The 18,517-nt window shown below is 39.4% G+C and overlaps 1 protein-coding gene across 6 annotated transcripts; it reads left to right on the plus strand.

The window, feature by feature from the left end:
* The first annotated feature begins 5,382 nt into the window (after positions 1–5,382).
* STX16 (syntaxin 16) lies at positions 5,383–18,263 on the plus strand. 6 transcript variants are annotated; one of them, XM_057406359.1, is made up of 9 exons: positions 5,396–5,553; positions 8,032–8,043; positions 9,290–9,397; positions 10,158–10,298; positions 10,818–10,980; positions 11,953–12,044; positions 13,210–13,353; positions 13,855–13,935; positions 16,294–18,263. In XM_057406359.1, the coding sequence occupies exons 1-9, from the start codon at positions 5,419–5,421 to the stop codon at positions 16,396–16,398; spliced, it is 981 nt and encodes a 326-aa protein (XP_057262342.1). In that variant the 5' UTR covers positions 5,396–5,418; the 3' UTR covers positions 16,399–18,263. The 6 variants fall into 6 exon arrangements, with proteins under 6 accessions (XP_057262346.1, XP_057262345.1, XP_057262342.1 ...); XM_057406361.1 differs by having other exon boundaries at positions 5,404–5,499; positions 7,999–8,043; XM_057406363.1 differs by lacking the exon at positions 8,032–8,043 and having other exon boundaries at positions 5,383–5,499.
* The last annotated feature ends 254 nt before the right edge of the window (positions 18,264–18,517 follow it).

Raw genomic sequence — 18,517 nt, forward strand, 5'->3', positions numbered from 1 at the left:
GATCTACTGTAACAGAGCTTTCTGAATTGCCTTCTCTAATTTTATTAGTTGAAAAAACCCCACCTGATTTAAAGAGATAAAACCTTCTGTAAATGGAATATTGCCACTAATTAGGATAACAAGAAAACAGGTATGAGTTGCTGGGCATACTGGAGCCTAAGCTTCTTTTCTAAACAAGCATAGGCATCTTTTTCTGGAGCAGTCTTCCTTCTCTTTCTGAAATTCTGCTGCTTTTGGAGAAACTATTGACATTAATCTCCTTATCCATGATTCCATTGGGAAAATGCTGACCAGCACTCAGCAGCTCCAGATTCAGGTCCTGGGTTTGCTATAAATACCCTGTGTGACCTTGAGCGAGCCACTGTTGTCCTGTGACTTGGTTTTTCCCTCTGTAAAATGGCAGTAATGATGAATCCTGTGCTTTATTGCCAGCTCTTACATTATGCATGGCTGCAGGGGAACTGCTCACTGAATCTCTCTTGGTTCCTCATCTATAAAAGAGGAATAATAATACATCCCTTTCTACTTATTTTGATTACAATCCTTTCATGTATGGATGTACTTGAAGTACTGAGGGACTCTGCCACAATACGCAAACAACACATTTCCCTCCTATCTTACTCCAGACATGGTACTGTTTGACCCTTGAATGTGGGTTTGCAGAATGGCTTCATGCTGACTCCCCTCAGCACTCCAGCACGTCAGGTGCAATGGCTTCACCTCACAAGCAAAGCTGCTATATTAGTAACTAAACTGATCGGCTTGCACTAAAGCACATGAGAAGCAGTCACAGAGCGTACTGTGATGGCTAAATTGCAGGGTAACATCATTGCTGTGGTCAATAGCAAACAACTAGGGGACAGAAGCGTCTTGGATTCACAGTGCTATTTCTGTGGATGAACATCTAACCACCGGTGTATATCCAGCCCCCCATCTTTCACTCAGATAAAACATACAGGTATCCCATCTTGATCTAAAATCTTTAGATCTTAAGAGACCAGTAACAATTTTTTATGTTTGATACATCAATTTAAATACAGAATATCTTCACGTGACTACTGGAGAGGTATTAGGATAAGCAGAGATATAAATGCCTACAATGAGCAAGCTTTTATCTTTGCTGCAGAGGTGACCTAACACCACGGTGACACGGAAGATTTAATATAGTGCACAGCTGAGGAGAGGAATTTGCACAATATTAGATGACAGCGTTGTTCCATTGTTTAAGTACCATGGGCATTATTAGCCTGTCACAAGACTGGGGTACAAGCTCATAGACTGTAACTCTCACATCTGCCTTTGAACAAGGTTGACTGTCTAATCACGTATGTGGTATGTCTGCCTGTAAACGTCAAACTTTTACAGCTGAATTTTGAGTAAAATATTCCTTCCAGCCCTCCAAGCAGACACAATAGTCTTTGCTACCTACCCAGCTTGAAGTAAGGCTTGATTCACCTTGTTTGATTGCATTTCAGTAGCAGAGGAGGAGTACAGACAAATCTGCAGGATCCATTCTACCATTTTTCAGTGTGCAGAAGAGCAAAGCAACATTTAAGTAGATAAAAGAGGACAGAGCCCACTTGGAGATGTGAAATTTAAACATCCATTACTTAGGATCTCTGCATGACCAACTTAATATTCTTTTTCAGATATTCTTCTCTAATTCACTAGATTCTACAATCTGCTGTTATTTTGGTAAAGTTAGATCAATATGAAAAGTCAGTTTGTTCGACTGCAGTTTTCCAGGGAGAGTACACAACATCAACAGTTTGAACCCAGAGAAAATAACAGTTCTCCTCTGCTTGTATTTCCAGTGGATGCATTCACATTGTGGCTCATCAAAATAAATAAATTATGGGCAACTATGTCTGATTTTCTTTTAAGAAAGTTGGAATATCAGGAGCTGGTTAAGAAAGAAACCAAGGGACTGCCTTTTAAAAACAGCAGAGGTAAGTCTTCTTAACATCTCCCTGCCTTGCAGCACCACCTACAGAGAGGCCGTCAGAATCACACCCACTGCCAAAACTCGGGAAAACTCCCGGTTCACTGGCCAAATAAATCCTGGTTCACTGAGTTCTGGAAACTGAGAGTTTGACAGCCCTGAAGCCTGAAAATCTTCTGCTACGGGATAAAGGCAATAATATGGTCTATTTCATCAAGAGCCCCTCAATTTCCATGCAGAAAATGCACCTCTACAAATGACAGGGCTAACCCTGCCACTTGGCTGATTTTTCCTCTAGAAACTTTCCTGGCAGCCAAGTGTCCCAGCTGCAAAAGGATGGTGGGATTTTCCAGGGCAAAATGCACTTAATGGTTCATTAATGCAGCCTTTGGCACAAGCTGATTGTTCAGCCTTCTGAGCAATCAGAAGCCTTCAGAAAACCACAATATTTCACCTCCTCCGTGTATCTACTCAATTACTCAAGATAAAATGCCATGGAGATTGATTTTCATCTGATCACTGAAGCATAAGCTCTGTTTGCCCTTGACTTAGCTTGGGCAGCTGAACAGTAGTGATACAGGGTCTGGACTGCAGAAAGGAGTTTGAAAACACAATTTAAAAGCTGTTGTCTTCCTCCAGAAGCCTAATCTAAATGCCACAGTGGTAACTGGAAAGTTCCCATCATTTTGGATCAGACCCTGGCTGTGGGAGGCAGTGGGTGCAGGAATGTGCAAGTGCAAGCAACATTGCTATCCTACTGCTTAGTAAGGACAGCAGAAAAGAACAGGCATTTCAAAGGCAGGAAGACAGAAACTCCAAACCCATGGCAGTGAGCTTCATTGTCAAGAAACAACAGCCCAAAAAAATAACAGCATGTGCTTAAAAACATATATTTAGGGATATTTGCTGTCTCAGGAGGAGAAAATATGATCCTTCTCATGAACAGATCGAGCACTACCTTATAATGCATTTGTTTCACCTTGTCACGCCTGTAAGAAAGATATAAGAGGACTTCATTCCTCTGAAGGTTAAACATTTTCTTCCAGTTTCCAGCCTACATCTATTAATTATCAGACAGAAGAGATCTACTAGCTTTCCTCTGTTTGGAAACTAGTTACCTTTCAAAGTCATCAGGTTAATCCAGCACTACCCACCTTCAGTAAATGTATGTTGCATTTTAGCCCATTTCTATCTGCCATCATGTCTGGTATTATTATTTCCTGCTAAATTTATCCAGAAGTCTCACATTTTACTTGGATTACACTTCGATTATTTTTCCTCTTTTTAAACGCTGGAACAATTTTTCCTGCTCTTGATTGTGTTGGGCTGCTCCTGCAGGGAGCAGGGATGCTGTTATACAGCCAGATAGGATCCTGATAGGCCAGTGCTATTTGATGCCTGGGTCAGAAATTGGAATATTTCAGTGGAAAGAGACCTATAACAATCCTACAGTCCAAATTATCATCACAGTATGATCTTTGTGCTTTGTTCCACTTGGATGAGATAATTTCTCATTCACATTCATTTCCTCTGTGTACATTTCCACTATATATTATGCATTCACTTGTGTCCTGCCTCTCCCCCATTCATCACTTCTGCCCATTCTCTCCTTTGCCTCTTGGTATGGACAACTGAAGAACATTTTGCTATTTGTTTTAATTTCCTTTGCAAGGTCTAACTCAGCCTTACTTCTGGCACATTTCACCGTATGCCTACACTTCCTAACTTCTAAGACATAGTTTTCTTTGATTAATCCTTTTTTCCATTCCTTCTACTCCCATTGCTTGTTCCTAATATCCACTTTGAAGTGGTTATTCACTGTGTACAAGTCCCAGATACCTTTTATAGATTAAATTCCAAGCCTGCCCAACATTCAAACCTTTTTAAGCGGTCAGAAATCAGGAAGCAAAAGGTGTTTATTTCTGGTATGTACCAACTTCCAGCACATCAGGCTTCCCATTGGGATTATGTTCTCCATCCAACTGTGTGAGATATTCCAACCAGTTTTTCCAGAGTGTGAATCCAGAGCTAAAAGATCACAAGGCCCTCTGACAGCAGGAGAAATTCTTCTTGACCTAAGCCATGGCAGCAGTGCAAGAGCAGGCTGGAAGCTCATTAGCTGAAACTGTTCCCATAGTATAAAAACCTGTTACACTAGATTAAAAATTAGCATGAAGAAATGAAGTACGCACATGTATTTCTAAAGCCTTTGTCAGGCAGCCAAAATGAAAACAGATTTCCCCAGACCACGGAAAATGAAATGCATGCATTAGCCTGTGTATGAATGGAGCTCATTTCCTTACTACATTCTGGTTTGGGGGTCTCTCCTGCTAAGGCAGAAGGGATGCTTAAGAAAACTGCCCAAATGTCTTATAATAGCAAAGGAATTCTTTTTTCACTGTATGAGTCTGCCCAGCAGGTCAGCTAAAACAAGGTACCATTGCCAAGCAGTGTGGATGTGATTGCAGGCACTGCTCCTACCACATGTGTAAACGCTGGTTTGGGGAGGTTTATTTACGGATTAAGCTCCTGATGGCCAGGGTGCAGCAGCTGCCCTGGTTGTGCCAGACAGTGGCCGCTGCTGTTTTCACAGCATCGGTCACAGCACTGGGGGGGGAACACTTTAGTGCACCTTATCAAAAAGCCTCTTTCAGAAACTCAGACCCAATGTCATGATTTGTAGTGCCTTGTTCGTTTTCAGGGAACATCCTGATTTCTGAGTGGTTGTAGTCAGCAACACAAAAAAGCTGAGAGAGATTTTGGGGAAACAGAAAATTAACTGGAAGCAAAGGAAATTTGGGGAAGGTGTGTTCACAACAACAACAAAAATAAAATATATCAAAGCAAAATGGTCATGCTACTGTATTTTGCTTTGAACCAAACTTGTACGTTTTGAGGATGAATTGAGGATGCTCCACAGGAGTGAGATGGAGCAACTTAACTGGAAAAGCTATGGAAGCACGAAGCCGTTTGGGCAAGCTTATCCCCACGAGAGCAGAGCTCCAGCCCAAGGACATGTGTGGAGACACGGAGGATGCCGTCTCCTGGCTCTCATCACCAACATAAGGCACCCCGCACGGCCCTGCCAAGCCCGGGTGCCGGTCAGCCCTAAGCGGGGCTCGCCACCGTTTAGGTTAGATCTGTGCTGTGGTGTCTGCCCGGACCGCAGGAGGGCCGGAACGCCGGTGTGGCGGCCGGCGGGCCCGGGAGGAGCGGCGACTGCCAATGGGCGGTCCGGAAGACGTTGAGCGATGCACAACGCGGAAGTGAGCCGCGCCGCTGCTGGGGCTGCGGTCGGATCCGGGGGGGGATGGATGGGGTCGGCGGCCGGCGGGGCCCGGTGCTCTGAGCCGCCGGCGGGGCCTCGCCGGGAGCGGCCGCAGACGGCCCGCGGGCCCCGGGCTGAGCTAGGGCCGGGGGCCCGGCAGCGAGGCGCAGAGCGGCCGGGGGGCCCCGGGGCCCCGGGGCGATAGGCCATGGCCACCCGGCGTCTAACGGACGCGTTCTTGTTGTTGCGGAACAACGCGGTGCAGAGCCGGCAGCTGCTGGCCGAGCAAGTGAGTAGTTACGGCTCCTCCAGCCCTCTGAGTTCACGTAGCATGGCTGCTGCGGTGAGTCTCCTCCCTTCATCCTTCTGTACCCCGCTGCGCTAGGGCTGCCAGGCAGTCGTGCCCTGTGCCCGCTCCTCCCGTCTGTCCCTAGCCTACTCCCCCGGCCCGTCCCGGGTCTCCCCAGCGCCTCCTCTGAGCCCTCTCCTCAGAACCCCACCGTCCTCGCTACCTCCCCCTCTCCCCTTCCCTCTCTCCCCACCTCGTTATACCCTTTTCCCACTACTTCACGTAAAATGAATAGAAGAGATCTGTCTTTGTGCTGATCACGTCTCTATTCACTTCATGAATAATAAATACAGTTATTGTTCTAATAACTTCATGTTAGCATTGACATGAGGTTTTTTGTTCATTGCACTTTTTGAAGTCTCCTTTCCACAAAGAAAAAAAATCGAAGTTATTTCATAGACCAGAACTCTTCTACTCACTTCAGTGTGGGCACTGTTAAATACACTAGTGTAGATTATTCCCATTGCTTGAATTTTTCCATAATTTGCTCTGATGTTCATTGTCCTTTTTATTTGTTCCCCCAAATACAAGTAATACTGAAAGTCCTCTGTGAGAGAGGGGAGTCAGGAGGTTCTAGAGTAAATCCTCATTACAGAAACTTCAAAAAGTCATTTGTTCAGAGGTGGCTTATGCAGCTTCTTCTAAGGTTTGGGCCACTCAGCCTGTGATGGACTGCTCAGTTCTGCTGGGCTTTTTACACTTTCCATTCAAACCTACCATTTATCTGTAATAGGCACCAGTATATATCTACTGGCAGTCTCATCATTCTAAATTACTTTGCATTAAGCCATTTTTGTTAGAAAAAGCAGTACTTTGTGCTGCAAATTTTATTTCAACTGATGAATTGCTCTTGAATGGTCTTTGTTCATTGTTAACTCTATTGCACCTGTGACTAACAAGCTACGTATTAAATTGCATTTGCAGAGCAGGAGATGTCAATAGTAATGTGTATTATACGTGTTTAATTTGGCACTGCATTTACTTCTTAACATAGTTTTTTTTGCCAGTAGCAGTATCAGTTCTTTAGATCCTTGGCTTTTTAAAAAATACCACTGAGTAAAGTCAGTGCTAAGCTTATATACAGACTACTGAGCCCTGAAACTACACTTTTTCACAACAGCGAGTGCAGTAGCACTTGGCACTCGCATAAAACGTTTGTTTGCAGTGTTCATTAATAGTAATTGAAGCCATTTTCTAGGATGCTCATTCAAATGTAAGGAAAGGTAGCAGTAATTGGAAATTAACTCCCTTGTCCAGAGGATGAAGCTAGTCAATGACTCAGTCTTGATCCTGGTGGACAGTTGGGAGTTCTGTAGTTACTTACTACAAGTGTACTATTTTAGCAAGAAGTGTAAAAATGGTAGTGGGAGCTATTCACTTTCCATGTTTCTAAGGTGCTTATCACTGGTTTTGGTGGTGCTTACCACTCTTTTCTCTTGGGTGGTATCCCCAGAGCAGAGCTGTTTCATGCCAGCAGGGCAGTGTTGCAAATTCTAGTTCATATGCTTTGGCTTATCTTAGTTTGGTCTCCAGGCTTCTCCTGAAGAAATCCTTTACTATGAGAGCTGTCTGCATTCTGCCCTGGTAGATGCATTCTAGTGCGGACAGTCAACCACTCCTTAAGCTCAGATAATCATTCTTAACTGTACAGTCCCATTTCAAAAGCTTGGTATAGGATAAAAGAGATCATTAGTTGAAACCTGCTGCTTTGTTTAACCACAATAATTTTGTCCTTGTTCTAGATCTGGCATGCTTGCTTTGTTAATCTCATAGTGAAATACTCTGGTGCTCACACATACAACATACGCATATAGTACAAAGACTGATGAATGGAGAAGTTGCCTTTTGTATTTTTTCACATGTATTTGGATTAATGTTACCTGAAACTAGGTCATAATCGAAGTATGTCCATAAGTGAACATATACTACATTCGCTTTCGCTTTTTGTCTTTTGCTGTCTATCTTGTTATAACTGGGGTGTTTGTCAATAAATGTCTTACAAAAGCTTGTATGTGCATCCTCCAATCATAACCAAACCTCTTAACTCACAGGTGGATGTTGAATACTGCAAATTGCCCTTGCTGTCACACTTCAATATGTTCTATTGCAGTTTTTCTACTTGAAATATTAGTAACTAGAAACTTCACTGTGCAGTTACTTTGGAATACAGACCAAGCTCTTAACTTGATCTCTTATGTGCTTTCCATTTACCAAGCAACTGAAATACTTTCTTTAAAACTTAGTGCATCAAGCAAAATGCTGACTTAAAAAGTACAGTACCATGATGTATTTATTGAATTGTCATGTTTTAAAAGCCAGTTTGTTTTGTTCTTGGTAAACCATCATGCTTAAATAAATCAGTATTTTCTCAGTTGACCGTACCCTATATCTGCCCTATGTCTCTTTTTTTTCCCTTTTACCTTTTGCTGTCTCTAACTGGATGGGGCTGATGGGATCCACAAATCACTTCAGGAGCTGGATGAGGTATTGTTTTTCGCATTGTATTTTGCCATAGTTCATCAAGTGTACATCATTGAGCCAAAATGTTCCTTTCTTTATTCTTCCAGTTTATTTAATTTCATTATATAGCATGAAGTATCTCTGCGTACAGTAGAAGAACAAGGCTGCATAGAGAAAATAGTTTTGTGATATTACATTCACAGATACATGTATGAACTAGTCTGGCTTACTGTTTGTATAGTGGACATAGTGACTGTACAATGCAGCTATTAACTATTTTTTATGCTATACATACATTGTACAAACTGTTGCTCAGGAAAAAAGGTCAGGGATGAAAGTGGGCTTTTAGGAAAAAATTCCTTTTAATATTCAAAAAAATACACCCATCTGTAACTGCTGTACATCAGTGTGCATCCGTCTGCAATCGTGTAAACACATGATTTGTTGTACCTGAGTTATTCAAATTATGACTATTAACTGAGATAAAGGGTTTCTTTTACTCCTTCCCCATCTCCAGCCTTCCTGTAGCTCTGTGGAAAGCTGTGTATAAGATGGATGGCACATTGTCTTATTTACTCTCTGACAACCTCTGGAATTTCTTGGAGAATTATCCACCTGTCTTCCTGCAGGTTTCTTTGCCTCAGGCCATATAGCTGCAGTAGCAAGCATGTATCATAGGGAAGCGCGGATTGGTCACTGCCTTGGCAATTAACTTCCAGTAAATAACTGAACAATTTTAGTTGCATGTCAGTTTGCAAGAGTGTTTGTGCCTCAGCTGCCTCATAGGTGAGTGTCTGTCCAAATGCAGCATTGGTTGAGAACAATCACGGGATACTGTTTTTCTGTCTTATAGAAATATAATAATAAATGTTTTTATTTGGAGGTTTTCCCAAGTGAGATTTTCAAACTTGCCTGGCCCAATATAAACCACGCTGTACCACTGATTAGAGATCCCTTGCCTGTAAATCATTATCTGATGTAGCAACATCAGAATTACTTGAATTCTCACTGCAGTACCATATTTTCTCCTTGAAAATTTACTAAAACTTAGTCTAAGAGAAAGTTTTCTCTTTCAGATCCTGTAGGAATTGGGAGGATGTAGGCATATAGGGACAAACCAGGAGATGTAGAGCTTGATCATACCTGCATCATGCACAGATTTTTGAGGTTAATTTTTATGGGAAGGCATACGTGCATTTTTTCCTAGTGCTCAAGGATTTGGATCTAATTTAAGTAAAATTAATTTGCTGTCTTTTCTTATCTTCTGCAGCTTGCTGATGATCGCATGGCACTGGTGTCAGGAATAAGTTTAGATCCCGAAGCAGCAATTGGAGTAACAAAGCGTTTACCTCCCAAATGGGTTGACGGAGCAGATGAAGTAAGTTGTGTGGCAAATCCAACAGAGTTTGATTTCTCATGTAGGGTTATATTAGCATTGTCAGTTACATTCTTAATGCTGTAAGTTCTATGATAAAGTAGTATTAGAAGCAAGATTGAAATCGGTGTGTTTTCTGAACTGACACCTTTGTTTAGAGGAAAATATCAGGCAAGCTGTGACTGATTATCTTGAACCACAAAATGCAAATGGAATAAAGGGAGATTAGGGACAGAAATTCCAGCAGATTGGGTGTGCATCATCAGTGAAGCCCAGTATTAACGGTACACTGGGACCATTAGAATAAATACGCTGAGCATGTAGCCTTGAGACTGCAGGAAGTTTCTAAGTTCCTTAGCAAAGCAAAGTGGTTCTCAGTTTGAAACGTAAAAGGAAGGATACAGAAAAATTAAATCCAGTAGACTTTTTGTTTGACCCCATTGAGGGGATCATTATAATTTTATCATTATATAGTGATAAAAATATTATTTCAGTTTAATGAAGCATATTTGAAAACAGCAGTCTTGCCTTACGATTAACAAGAGTAGGTTTCAAAAGTAGCAAATTCATATATTTTCACAGTATATCAGTGTATTCAGTTACTACTTAGTCAGTTTTTTATGTGTTTAGGTTTTTTTAATGATCTTTGGTCTGCTTTTTATGTGATACAGATTTCTTTCCATTGTTTTTGTCTAGCATTTGTCAGAGCCTTTTCCTGTGACATATGAGCCAAGTCACTTCATTGTTGGTTTTTCTGGTTTAGATTCAGTATGATATCGCCAGGGTTAAACAGAAGATGAAAGAATTAGCCAGTCTTCATGATAAACATCTAAACAGACCAACACTGGATGACAGCAGTGAAGAAGAACGGGCAATAGAAATAACAACCCAAGAGATCACACAGGTACAGAGTGCTTTCAGTTCTGAACCTACAGTCTGACATATCTGCAGTGCATCTTGATGAGGCAGTGGTTTCCTCTGAGTAAAGCATTTCTTTTATAATCAGTATTAAAGTGAGCCAGAATTCCTGGGCTCTGCGCTTAGTACTGCACTCAGTGTCTCAGTGAACTACTCAACAAGTCCCTTAACTTTCCTGTTCTTTTACTGACCTGTTTGCTTCTCTACTTGGAATAGGTTTGGGAGACTTAATCAAATCACCTTTTCAGATATCTCGGAGAGGTACATACATATACAAATGTCTCTGGGCAGAAGTAGTTGTGTTACTCTACTACCCTGTTAGCTTTAGGTTGTCTGTTCATTTATGATCTGTGTTTCCGTACTTTTTAAACATTGCCCGAGCAGTAAGAAAATTATTCGTAAAATCTAGGTATCAAAACATTAGTCTTCCATTTGGAACTTTTGCAATGTGATCCTTGAAGTGTGTATTGATGTATGTGTTTTACTAATGGAATTGTTTTCTCAGTTATTTCACAGATGTCAGAGAGCAGTCCAGGTCTTGCAGAGCAGGTCACGTAGTTGTACAGAACAAGAAGCACGTGTTCTCAGGAATGTGGTGTCTTCCTTAGCACAGTCCCTTCAGGACCTATCCACCAACTTCAGGCATGCACAGTCTGACTATCTCAAACGTAAGCATAAGAGATACAGTAATACATGAGATACAATAAAATACATGGGCATCTTCTGTGGAAACCACAGCTAAGGTGTGCTGATTTTCTTGGTTGAGAAAACTGAATGACAGAAAGGTTAAATGATGCACACAGGATTACCAGAAGTTTATTACAGTGGGGGTTAGGATTTGGGAGTTTCTGGTTCACAGCCCATGTTCAAACTGCCTTATTCCGCCTCTCTTTCATATTGCTAAAGGAGAAACTTCATAGTTAAGTATATCAAACCCATTATATTTCATCCATCCACACTTCTAATGCATGGTTTCTTCTCAAATTGTGGTCTGCAAAGCTACTTCTGTTACACTGGTGAAGCAGGCACTGGTCAACAGACACAATACCTGCTCTTGATTGGCAGTCTGTGATAGATAAAGCTTCAAAAGGTAGTTAAAAATAAATTAAAAAACTGTATCCATAAAGAGATTGGAAGTGGAATATTCTCTGTTAAAAATTCTAAAATTGTGTGCAATTCTGTTTTCAACTAAGTAAGATTAAAGTAATCTTGGGAGAAACCCACAAAAATTTGATGTTCAGATTTAATAATGATAAAGTATATCTACCTGTGCCATTTATACCATGGGAGGAAGAACTTAAGATCACAGTTCAGACAAGGGATGTTCCTAAGAGAATGTGTTAGAAAACAGCCTTGAGTGATTACACTTGAAGGCTTTTAACTTAATTTTTTGAACTTCATAAAAAGCAATGACTTAAAATCACTGATTTAATACTGTTATATATATATATATAGTTGGGTTGAATTTGTTATGGTTTGTTGAATAGTAAGCCTGTGTGACAGTTAAAATTTAGATACTGCTATTTGTCATTTATTAGCCAGACTTTTCTTTCTTGTGCTTTTCTATCTGGTGCTTCAGACCTTACTCTTGATTTTAGTGCACATAAATATTATGTTCAAACATAGTTTGCCTTTTACAGGCATGAAGAGTAGAGAAGAAAGATCCAAACACTTCTTCGACACCTCAGTCCCGCTGATGGATGATGGGGAGGATGATACACTTTATGATAGAGTAAGTTAAGATGTTACAACACAAGTTCAATACAAAGAAACTTTTTAATGTACCTTTAATCATAGTATGAAACTATCAAAATGGTATGTCGTGAACAGCAAACTACATGGAAATTCTGTTTCTGCAGATTTCTGTGACGCATTTTCCTAATTAGTATTGCTGCTGTGATTGTGCTATCAGCCCCAGTGCTGCAGTGTGAGGGAACTCAGTTTGACTACTGAATTCTCCTTACCTGACTGACAGGCACTAGAAGGTCTGTAAATACAGTGATGTCCTTTATCATACCATCTTTCTGGTCAGATGCAAGGGTAGTTGCTAGAAAAGTGTGTGATTCTGAGTTTGGATGGAAGGTGACATTCTTTAAAGTGAAATTTCAAGTGTAACCAAAGATTTTCAGTATTACAAGTTGTTGCAAATAATGGTGTAGTGATTTGCTTCTGCACAGTTAAGTTGCTGTGTTGTAGAACTGTACCAGACCCACTTTGGTTTACTTTGTTGTAGAGTTTGGGGATTGCATTTCTAAGCAATGGTAGGATCTGTTCTATTGTGTCCTATCTAATAGTGCCGCAAAATACTATTAACTATAATGCTTAATGTTTAACTGAAAACTCACCGAAAAAATCAGGGCAGTTTTTCAGCTAATCTTGTGTACAAGAGATTTTTCACGTGTTTCTAAATAAGAGTTATGGGGGAAGGATAATGTTCAGTTGTGAATGCCATTGGGAGACAAAACCAGTGAGGTCCTTACAGTTTATTAAAAAATAATCAGAATTCCTGCTGTGTCTTTACACATTGGCATAATGGGACTCTCTAACCCAGATCAATCAGTAGGTATTCTGTAACTACTAGACACTTGCATGTATTGGTTTTGTACTCTAATAAAAACATTGCTTTAGGACAGATTGTATTTTAAAAAGTAGTTCATGTGTTTGAGCAGGATGCAAGATACGTATTTTCTCTGCTCAAGCTATAAATAGCTGTCCGTGTTCTTTTAGTGACGCAAAAACTGTCTTCAAAATACATTTTTTTTTTTCCTTAGATACAGGTCTGCTAAGGATATTCCAAAAGGACTGTTGTGCTACAAAATCTTACAATCCTTATAATGATTTCTAGTGTTTTCATGCTGTTAACGTTAGTTCAACATACAAATCTTTTATTTCAACAGGGTTTTACAGATGACCAGCTAGCACTGGTGGAGCAAAACACATTAATGGTGGAAGAGCGGGAACGAGAAATCCGTCAGATTGTACAGTCAATCTCCGATCTCAATGAAATATTTAGGGACTTGGGAGCAATGATAGTAGAACAGGTACATTGACATCACAGTGTTAGTAAGAAATAAGAGCTTTCTCATAGTGTTAAGGCTTCTGGACTCTTCCTGTTGTAACATCCTGTTTTCATGTGCTTCTCGCTTTTCTTAATTTACCTCTTCAGGCTAAGATTTCCTCTGCTCGAAATCTGCCAAAAGAAGAGTTAATGAAAATAAATACATACATAAAAATTCAACTGGTTATAGTTGGTAAGCTAAAAAAGTAGAATGCAAAAGTTGCATATTTCTCGCACCTGAACTTGAAGTAAGGTGGTTATTAAGGGAAGAGATGTGAGATGGTGACAGAGCTGCCAGTTAGGCATTGAGCAAGGAGTTTGTTTAATGAAGTCCCAGCTAGTTCTCCCATAAAAGTTCGTAGTTTATACAGATCATTAGCTGTTTTCTGTGAGTGTTGTTAATGACTCTGCTGCTCATAATAAAAATTACTTTATGAAGTTCATTTAGGTTCAGTTTGGTGCTCATTCTCTCCATTTTATTCAGGGAACAGTTCTAGATAGAATTGACTACAATGTTGAACAGTCATGTATGAAAACTGAAGAGGGTCTAAAACAACTACATAAGGTAAGCTGACAGGATACTTAAGCTGCCTTGCATACCTAATAATATTTTATAATTTAATAGCCATTAAGTTATTCAGTTATTTTTCAACTGGACATCATCCCTTTCAGAAATGGTTGCTGTGCTGTATAAAATGTCCAGCTTCACTGTAGTAGGAGCTTTCTATATGACTTCTGTTAATGTTGTGCTTGGTGCTAAGTGTTAATTTCTGAAATAACTTTCTGGGCATCCAAATGGTGTGCTTTGATGTTTGTATTGCTGACCTGGATGGTTGTATCTGAAATTCCTTCTCTGTTTGGAGAGCCCAGCACTTGTGAAATAAGACTGGTTATTGGGTACCTCATTCTAGATTTCAGTAAGTTGATACATCCTCCTTTGAAAACATTATCTCAATAATTTGAGCATCAAGAATACTTTTTAATGTTTTCTCTTACCATCTGTCACATGTTAGAAGTTAGGTCTGGCCTTATGCTTTTAATGTGAAGTTTTTACTATGAACATCTGAAAAGTCTGAATTGGCAGCAGAACAGACAGTCTTGTGGTTGTTTTGCTTTGTTGGCTTTTTTGTTTTAAGCTAAATTCTGACTTGTCAGCTCAGTTCAGTCCTTCCTTTGCTGGACATTGAGTAAGAGATTTATGCAAAAACCTCTTAGGTAAAACATTCTGGTTTAGAAACATGGACACCTTATTACTACACACTCAACTTCTTCATATTATCATAGACTTTTAATATACGGAGAGCCAAAAAGTACCATTTGAGGAAAAGTGGAATAAATTGGTTATAAGTTTATTCTTATTATAGATAAAAGTAAACTGGAGATCACTAAAATAAGGCATTGACCATTGGTGAATAAAGCTTAAAGTAATTGCAAGCAATTTGCACAAACTGAACTGGAAATAAATTAATTAGTTGGAACCAATTCTATTTCTAGTTAGTGGTAGTTGATGAATCATCAGCAAGCCCCTGAGTGGACTGTTGGCTGACTAGAGTATGGGATTCTGATGCAATATATACCTGTTTTCAGTACAGCATAGCAATTTCTTCACCTATCATGGAAGACACACACAGAGGTCTGAATAGTAGTATCAAACACAGATAGCTTGCTGTTTCTAATACTGTAGGTAGCTTTATTCTGATTTAGTGTCTTGAACATACTGAATAAGAAGCAAAAAGCAAAGCTTTCTTTAGCACTGTTCCCAGACTAAAGTCGAAAACACAGCTGTGCACCAGCTACTAAGAAGGAGAAAAACGACTGCTACTGCTGAACCCAGGATATATCTCTAATGTCATTTCTGTTTTCTGATCTGATTGGCATAATTACTACGAACTACTGAGACAGCACTTTCACAGGAACAGTATTAACTCATCAGACGGCTGGTGATAACGAATCACTAGTTACCAATTCCTGCTTCACACGAAAATTGGAATCAGTTGTGATGATTTGTCAGGCTTTGACGCTTGCAGACTAATTAAATAAATAATCACAGAGGTTGAATGTTACATAGTCTCAGGTCAAAACCTCTTTAGCAGATCTGATCATAAATAATTACTTTCTAGGGACTATAAAGGAGAAGAATTTTTTTTTTTTTTTGCCTTTAAATTTTGAAGGTTTGTTAATTTAAAAGTAATTAAATGCAAGTTTTGTTTTGTTTAGCTTCTGTTAGCAGACTTTCATTTGGCTTTTGGAGCGTTTTCTCCACATTGCCTCCTTTTAATTCCCCTGAGAAAAAGAGGAAAGTAATGAGAAAATGTGGTTAGAAGAAAGAAGGAATGAAGCAGAAAAATGAGAACCAAATCAGAAAGAAAGCTTTCAGTTCTAATTGAAATTAAATGAAAATGCACAGCTGCATCAGGTACAACAGAAATGCCTATTAAAGAATGAAGTTTTATTGTGAATTTTCATGTCCTTCAAATATACAGGAATCTGTACCAGAAAAATGAGTTAAAACACCTTTCTAGTTTTTACTCTCCAGACTTTCACATGCCAGGTGTTCTTCCAAGTGAAGTATCATCCTTCTGTGTAGCTCATGTGTCCTGTGGAGGCACAGGGCCCTCTCTAGTACTGCTGAGAAGAAATCACAGTAAGGTTGCTTAACCAACATGAGGATGCATTCCTCTTTATAGAGTCTGCTCTTTGATACAGATAAGTGTGACTTCAGTGTACACTTACCTTCCCTGGAGCCTGCAGTGCAGACCACAGTTACTTTGTGAGAGTTGCTTGCAATAGACATTGTAAGATGTGTCAGGTTGCCAAAGAACAATTCTGAGATACACGCACTTTCCTTGCAAGGCTCTTGTTTAGTGTACTTCGGAGCTTTGCAGAAATCTAGGTATTAACTCTTTCTTTTCTGTTTCTATAGGCAGAGCAATATCAAAAGAAGAATCGGAAGATGCTTGTTATTTTAATTTTGTTTGTTCTAGTAATTGTCCTTATTGTTGTTCTTATTGGTGTCAAGTCACACTAGGTATCATTTCATTTTCTCATTTTTGGAGTTTCTGTGAACTTTCTTCCCCAATGTGAATGGATGGACCTGCACTCCAGAAAGCTGCCTTTGAATGTATAAGCCCTTGTGGTGCAAAGTCTGTGCAATGTTTCTGTAGAATTCTTTAAAGTACAAGTTTGGTGGTCTGTGAGGTGTTTGTAAGGATTATATGGAAAATGTCAGGAAATCTGGTGCTCCCACACAAATAATTCGGTGCTTTATGCAGAGCTATTTGGAAATCCAGTACTTAAAAATAATTACAAAATTGAAGCTTACCAGTGAGTATAGTAATTAGTGTGTTACTGTGAACAAAACTGTGTTGTCTGCTGTATTCTTATGTCAGAATTATTGCAGGCTTCAAATTTAAACCATGTTACTGAGCCAGAGAACTAGATAACAAAAATGGATCTAGATGAAAAATATGTTAAGGCACAAAAATGTTTGACTTTAATCTCCTTTCTTCCAGACTCAAAAACTCCGCAGAACTGCATAGACAGCTAAAACAGAAAGCTTTTAGCTACCAGAGTGTAATCCAGCCCCTGTGATCTTAATTTAGATACTGCACCATTACTAAGAATCAGAGTAGTACTTGATCTTGTAATTTACAAGATCTAATCAGTGGCATAATTTAACACATTTAGTTAATTAAAACATTTTCTGAGCTTGAGTAATCATGGGAAGGTTCTTCCTCACCAGAATGATCAGATACTTTTTTTTCATGTACCTTTTTTTACTTTAAAGTACAGACATTGCATTAAAGCAGTAGTGAAGTTAAACCTAAAAAATGGAGTAGAAAGCTGAAAAGAGAATCCCAACCTGACCCGCTGTAGTGGGTATCAGATTTTAGTTGTTGTATAAGCTGTTTATTTTACAGTGCATCTGTCCTATTTGTTACGGGTTTTATATAAGAACTGACTTTGCTATGTATTATATTGCATCCATTTTTCCTGACAAAAGATTTTCTTTTACATGTCTGCCTGAAAGAGGACATGTTTATGGTCTTTTACTGACTATGAGAGGTGTTATGCAAGTGACACATTACTAGGCCTTCGGTAGAGAATTTGGGGGTTTTTCCACTATTTTTTTTCAGTGGGAAACTTTACTGTAGGCCATAAAATTGAAATTAGGGCCACATCAAAGTAATAGAACACTCCTGATTTAATTCAGGCCTGAAGTGGTGTGCAATTGTAGAGGCCTTGTCTTATTATTTTTAATATGGCTTTTCTCTAGGGATTTTTTTATTGTTCCCCAAAGGGGCTGTAACTTCCTTCATTTTCTGATTGATAGAGTGCTCCCCATAAACTTGCAGAGATGCTCTGCTCAAAGCCCCTGAAATGCAGTTTTATAATGCTATAATATAAATGTATATGTTGCTTGCCCTGGGTTTATTTTTTTTAGGAGGACTTAAGATGAGGCTTTAAACTGACAGTGTAGGAATGAACCTGAAAGTGAAGACTACAAAGATGTGAAAGCCTTGGCTTCTCATGAAAAGCTTTGTAACCACTCTTGTTACCTCTAGACAAAGGGGATGTTGGACTTCCTAAACTGCCAGTTCAAACCTTTGATTAAATTCAGAAGTTGGTAAAAGAAAGAAGGATGCTTGTAGTTGGGTGTGCAGCTCCCCTGTTCTGGTAATGGATCTTTTCAATGATCATGAGTAAAACTACTGTTTCCCTTGTGTGCTGTATACATCGGTTGGTGTGAAGCAGCATATTGCTATAATATACTGTATTTGCAACTTCCTCCCTAACATGAGATCGTGTTATTTATTTCTGTCTTGACTGGTGCTTTTGACATTTTATCATGGCTAATGAATTCAGAGAAGTAATAAAACACTTCCAGCCTAATTGAGCAATTAACTCTTTTTTTTTAAAAAGGTATAGACTGAAACATACTTGTGTGATGTTAATGCTTCCATTTAGTTCTTTATAACTAAATGAAAGTGGCAGTGACATAGAATATCTTTGCAGAAAAAATTAGTCACTTTCTGTAGCACGATGTAGCTTGCATTGTTAAAGATGCATGATTTATGCCATGGTATCTTAATACCACTGAAGTAACTGGCTACATATTTTCTATACAAATTCTGTAAGAGGAAGTG

This window comes from Pezoporus wallicus, unplaced genomic scaffold, assembly GCF_028554395.1.
Source record: "Pezoporus wallicus isolate ANWC-B61680 ecotype Strahan unplaced genomic scaffold, APGP_CSIRO_Pwel_v1 contig_6783, whole genome shotgun sequence".
NCBI classification, from domain to species: Eukaryota; Metazoa; Chordata; class Aves; order Psittaciformes; family Psittacidae; genus Pezoporus; species Pezoporus wallicus.

Excerpts from the sequence above, each read along its gene's own strand:
- STX16 (XM_057406359.1), top strand. The coding sequence starts at position 5,419 with ATGGCCACCCGGCGTCTAACGGACGCGTTCTTGTTGTTGCGGAACAAC. Across the intron at positions 10,981-11,952 it reads ACAGTCTGACTATCTCAAAC|GCATGAAGAGTAGAGAAGAA; the intron begins GTAAGCATAAGA and ends TGCCTTTTACAG. Across the intron at positions 13,354-13,854 it reads GAGCAATGATAGTAGAACAG|GGAACAGTTCTAGATAGAAT; the intron begins GTACATTGACAT and ends CATTTTATTCAG.